This window comes from Camellia sinensis, chromosome 3 (assembly GCF_055761805.1).
Source record: "Camellia sinensis isolate YWXY chromosome 3, ASM5576180v1, whole genome shotgun sequence".
In the NCBI taxonomy this organism is placed as follows: domain Eukaryota; kingdom Viridiplantae; phylum Streptophyta; class Magnoliopsida; order Ericales; family Theaceae; genus Camellia; species Camellia sinensis.
In genome coordinates this window covers 109,904,034-109,910,033 of record NC_138963.1, presented here as the reverse complement: position 1 = coordinate 109,910,033, position 6,000 = coordinate 109,904,034, and the positions used below count along the sequence as shown (strand labels likewise).

The window sequence follows — 6,000 nt, the reverse complement described above, 5'->3', positions numbered from 1 at the left end:
ATATTATTCATAATAATTTTATATAAACACTTAAAATATATAAAATATTATCCTATTATTAATTTAAAGATATACAAACAAACACTTTTTATTTTACATCTTTAATTTAATACTACTATATTATTAATCTTCTTACTCAATTTTATCATAATCATTACCCATCCAACCTGCCAAACAAAAATAGAGAGCGATGGGTCTACTAGTACCTAATTGTCTACGCAATTAACTGTTGTTCTAAGTGTTTCAGAAGCCTTGTTCTAAGTCTTTCAGAAGTCTTTCAGATGGCTCTGTTTCACCAAACTTTTTAATGGTTCAAATTTCACAAGTGACAATAACCATAAAAAGAGTTACCCAAACTATTCTAAATTACATAAAGCAGCCTAGAAAAACATACTCGATTCATTAGAAACAAAGTAATGGCAAAGTGGGTTAGTGTTCTCTACACTGCCTGTGTGTGGTGGTGCTTCTTCAGCAACACCCCTGCCACTTGCTTGGTGAATGAGACAGAAAGATTAGCTTTGATTACTTTCAAGACTGCAATTGATCAAGATCCATTTGGGGCCTTGAGATCCTGGAATGATTCAGTGCACTACTGTGATTGGAATGGCATTTGGTGCAGTCGTCGACATCCTGATAGAGTCGTGAAGTTGAATCTAAGCTCGCAAGGCCTGGTAGGATCGCTCTCACCTCATATTGGAAACCTCTCCTTTCTCAAAACCATCGTCCTTCAAAACAATAGCTTCCATGGCCCAATCCCACAAGAGATTAGTCATTTGTTTCGGCTTCGAAGCATAATACTCAGCAATAATTCATTTAACGGTGAAATACCCACCAACCTTTCCCGATGCTCAAATCTTGAAATCCTTAACTTGATCGACAACAACTTGACTGGAAACATCCCGGCCGAGCTAGGATCTTTGTCAAAGCTTAAAGGTTTAGGCTTAAGTTATAACAACCTTTTAGCAGGAACCATCCCTCCTTCCCTTGGCAACCTTTCAGTTCTTTCAATACTTTCTTTAGCCGACTGCGGGTTGCAAGGAGATATTCCGAAGGAAATTGCCCTACTTCAAGGCCTCACATTTGTCCAATTATCCCTAAACAGTCTATCTGGTACAATTCCTGCAGGCATTTACAACATCTCTAGTATATCTGTGTTTGAATTGTTCCATAACCAACTTCATGGATACGTCCCTTCTGATATAGGCTTAACCCTTCCCAATCTCAACAATCTCTATCTTGGAGAGAATCGGTTTATAGGGCCACTTCCTACTTCATTGTCAAATGCATCCGGACTTCAAGAAATAGGCCTCTATGTGAATGATTTTGTGGGGCCAATACCAAGAGATCTTGGAAGACTTTTACGCCTCCAAACTTTGCTCCTTGGTGGGAATAGGCTGCAAGATGACCTCAGTTTTATTTCGTCATTAACAAATTGCACGAATTTACAATTTATTAACATGCAAACCAATCTTCTCAGAGGTCCGATGCCCGAGTCCATAGCTAATCTCTCTTCTGCGATCTTTATTGACATGGCAGACAATCAAATACATGGCAGCATGCCTTCAGGTATTGGGAACCTTCTTAGTCTCGCCAACTTTGAAATGGCACAGAATCAACTTAGTGGCCCTATTCCTACCACCATTGGAAAACTTTATAATTTGCATAGACTTAATTTTGACAAAAACAATTTCACACAGCTACCATCGTCATTAGGGAACTTAACTTTGTTAAATATTCTCAGCTTGAGGCAAAACAATATCTATGGAAGCATACCTCCGAGTCTCGGCAATTGTCATAGCTTGTTGGTATTAGATCTCTCTCATAATAATCTCAATGGTTCAATACCCACTGAAATTATGAGACTCTCCTCCATTTCAATTTTCTTTAGCTTAGCTAACAATGGATTGACTGGTGGTCTTCCATCAGACGTTGGGTCTTTGAAAAATCTTGCAGAATTGGATGTGTCCAATAATAGATTATCAGGACCTATTCCAAACTCTCTGAGCAATTGTGAGAGCTTGGAATGGCTTCATTTGGAAGGTAATTCATTTCAAGGAATGATACCTCAAAGTTTGAGAGAGCTAAGGGGTTTACGAGAGTTGGATCTTTCACACAACAATTTGTCGGGGTTGATCCCAAGTTATCTAGGTGAGCTCCACTTAGAAAAGTTGAATCTATCTTTTAACAAGCTACATGGGGAAGTTCCAATGAACGGAGTTTTTCAAAATGGAAGTGCTGTTTCAGTGGTTGGTAATAATGATCTATGTGGAGGCATTCCACCCTTGAATCTTCCTCCTTGCCTGTCCTCAAAGTCCAACAGCAATAAGTTCTCTCACAAGAAGAAAGTCATACTCATCGTGGTTGTTCTTGTGTTATGCTTAACAATGTTGGTTTGCTTATTTTTCATATTCCTTCATCCGCGATGCATTTCAAGAAAAAAAGCCTTTTCCATGCCATCACTCAAGCACCATCTGTTATGGGTTTCTTATGCAGAGCTTCTCAAAGCCACTGATGGATTTTCAAAGGACAATCTAATTGGTGTTGGAAACTATGGTTCTGTTTACAAAGGAATTCTCAATCAGGTTCAGACAGTAGTGGCAGTGAAAGTGCTCAGTCTCGAGCACAGAGGAGCTTCTAAGAGCTTCATGTCAGAATGCAAAGCACTAAGAACCATACGGCATAGAAATGTATTGAAAATTTTGAGCGTTTGTTCTAGTATGGACTTCCAAGGTAATGAATTTATGGCTTTGGTATATGAGTTTATGGTCAATGGAAGCTTAGAGAAATGGCTGCACAAAGATGGAGCCCAAAATGAAGGGCAGGAAGAAGAATCCAGCAATTTAAAGTTTATTCATAGGCTGAACATTGCCATAGATGTTGCTTCTGCAATTGAGTATCTTCACTGTCATTGTGATTCGACAATTATTCATGGTGATTTGAAGCCAAGTAATGTTCTCTTGGATGATGAGATGACTGCTCATGTTGGAGACTTTGGGTTAGCAAAAATTATCTCCACTGTTTCAAGTGAGGAGGTTCAGTACCAGAGCAATTCAACTGCAGTAAGGGGAACCATAGGCTATGTTGCTCCAGGTTTGGGTTCACTTTTAATCCCCATAATCATGCAACCACAAAAGCGCTGGAATAAACATTACCCTTCCTACAGGCTTACTGCATGCTGTGCATTTGTTTTGATATCCTTTTGCTATAAATACTTTTTGAAACACAAGCCAATGAATGCTCCCTTATGTGTTGTATAACCTGGTCTTCAAAACATGTCTTTCTCGTAACTTCCTAATTAAAACATATTCCAAAGCTAACTCAGTTTATCTTAATTCTAGACTCTGCTGATTAAGAAATAGAAATTCTTAAACTAGATAGGGATAAATTTACTAAACTTGGGCAATGCCTTTGATAAAACAGTGTTTGTTGGATTGTATTTTCATGTTGACATTGGACTTGGTTGTTTCAGCTAGTGAAAGTACTGCTTTGAGCTAGGTTGTGAGTTAAGCCTAACGATTTACAATCAGTTTAATCATTTGCCAACCTACATCATATATAACAGAGACCTAAAAAATATCAATTTCAAGTTTCATCCAGATTATTTTTACTGGTTAGTTTCATATAAGACACGGCATTTTAAGATGATTTGGTGTATCGTCTAGTGTAGAGAGATTTATTGTTGGGACATTGGTTTGTATTGTTTCAAAATGCGGGCAGTAGCCCAATAATATAAATTCGCACACACATAAAATGGGTGGGAGGCACCCTTGAAAAATCTGATTTTTTTGTAAAAGACTCGTGGATTCATTTCCTTGTAGCTTTGTTATATGAGCATTTGCCTATATTTCGCAGCAGTCGTGAGAGTATATCCAACCTAAAAAAAACTTTTTTTTCTACATAAAACTACCAGAATAGGGCCCTAGTTTTTCTAGGACACTAGTGGTTTGACTAAACAGTATCCCGACCATTCATTGAACTTGTAGAGAAACTACCTGTAAACCACCACAACCTGTTTGTGCTCGACCCATTTATGTTTGATTTGGTCATAAGAAAGTGTTCATTTTTCTCAATATAACATATTGCATGCAGTTTTCTTGACGTTATGACCTTCCTACCTCACTTGCACAGACAAAAAAAAAGAAAAAGAAAAAGAAAAAGAAAAATTGTAATTAATAATATATGTGAAAAAAAACAGCATAATAGATACCCTCAACCATATTGTTTCTTCCAACTACAATTGGGTTATATTTTAAAAATTATTTTAGGATTACAACTTTGTGAATTAATCAGATTTTCAGTTTGCAAACTGAAGTGTACTATCACATGAATCAATTTGCAGAGTATGCCATGGGCAATAGAGCTTCCCCACTAGCTGATGTGTATAGCTATGGGATTCTTCTCTTGGAGATGTTGACAGGTAAAAAACCTACCGATAATGTATTTACCGATGATCTAAGTCTTCATAGCTTCGTTGAGAGTGCTTTGCCTGACCAAGTGATGGAGATTGTGGATCCTCGCATTCTTTCAGAAGATGAGCCAATAATTTGGCTCAAGGACAACCTGGTTTCTGTGTTGAGAGTTGGAATTGCATGTTCCATGGAATCACCAAGAGATCGAATGCAGATTCAATATGTAGTTAACGAATTGTGTAAGATAAAAAATGCTTACGAAAAGCTGGGTTGAGCAAGGACTAGGAAAACATGATATCCAAAGGTGTGTCTCCTAACAATGCTATTTGGGAATTGAGCTTCGTGTCTCCTAGACCAAACATATTTATTACCCCTTCCGAAAAATCTATGCTAGATTTCTCATAGGTTTTTCTTTTTGGTTTCAATTCTGTTTGTGCAGGAAAGACTAGTAAACCAAAGCATTCTTATGACTACCCTATTTTCTCCGAGGATGCTTGGGGAACTATGTTGCTATGGTCCTCATATTGTCTTCGTCGGCTGAGCATTTAATAAATAACTGCAATTTTAGTTCTTTATTTAAATATGTAAAATTTGCTCTTGTGGGATCTTTCTGGTGTAACGTTTTGATCATTTCATTAGTGTAAGTCTGGTTTCTTTTGTGGTTCTTAAATTCAAACGCTAGATACCGTGCTTCAATTATTGTCTGGTTTTAATTTCTCATCAATTTGAGCGGTTCTTCAGCAACCTAGATGAAAACTTGTTAAGGCCAAAATGCTTTCAATTTTCAGCAAATTTATTAATTGTACCCAAGAAAATAAAAAATAAAAAAAACACTCAATTTTCTTGTGGATTTTTCTCACCTTTCTATGATAGATTTTGAATTTAAATTTAGTGTTTATTGTTGTTTTTGGTTTAGTTTTAGAATTATGATTTGACCATGAAATTGAGATTTAAATGTGGAGTTGTGAGTTGAGTTTTAAAAAAAAAAAAATTTGTTTGGTTATAAGTTTTGAAAAAAAAAAAAAAAAAATTATTTTGAATTTTGAAAAGAGTTTTGGGTTTTGAAAAGAGTTTTGGGTTATATTTTTAGTTTTGATTTTTTGAATTTTGAGTTGTATTTTGAAATTTTCTTGAATTTATTTTTTTTAAATATTTAAAAATGTTTAAGAAAATTTTATTTTTTTCTTTTAAATATATAATTTTTATTTATTTTTTTAATTTTAAATATTTTATTTTATTTTGTAAACATTTTAATTTTTTTTAATATTTTAAACTCAAAACACAACTCCACACTTAAATCATAACCAAACACTTAACTCAAAACTCAATTCAAAAATTATTTTCAAAGCTCATGACCAAACACATAATTCAAAACTCTACATTACTTTTAAAACTTTACACTCAAATTGTAACCAAACACATAACTAAAAAATTAAAATATTTAAAAATATATTTATAAAATAAAATAAATTATTTAAAATAAAAAATAAAAATATTTAAAATGAAAATTATATATTTAAAATAAAAAATAAATTTTTTTAATATTTAACAAATATATTTAAAATATTTAAAAAAATGCAACACACAAATG

The 6,000-nt window shown here is 34.6% G+C and overlaps 1 protein-coding gene across 2 annotated transcripts in view; it reads left to right on the top strand.

The window, feature by feature from the left end:
- The first annotated feature begins 240 nt into the window (after positions 1-240).
- LOC114309877 (receptor kinase-like protein Xa21) overlaps positions 241-6,000 on the top strand; it is a 99,466-nt gene continuing 93,706 nt past the window's right edge. The window contains exons 1-3 of one of the 2 annotated variants that reach the window (XM_082920530.1): positions 241-3,090; positions 4,340-4,713; positions 4,849-5,105. In XM_082920530.1, coding sequence (XP_082776656.1) covers positions 417-3,090; positions 4,340-4,683 — 3,018 coding nt within the window. In that variant the 5' untranslated portion in view covers positions 241-416 and the 3' untranslated portion in view covers positions 4,684-4,713; positions 4,849-5,105. Of the gene's footprint in view, positions 3,091-4,339; positions 4,714-4,848; positions 5,106-6,000 lie in introns of those variants that run through there. The other variant, XM_082920531.1, reaches the window with a different exon arrangement.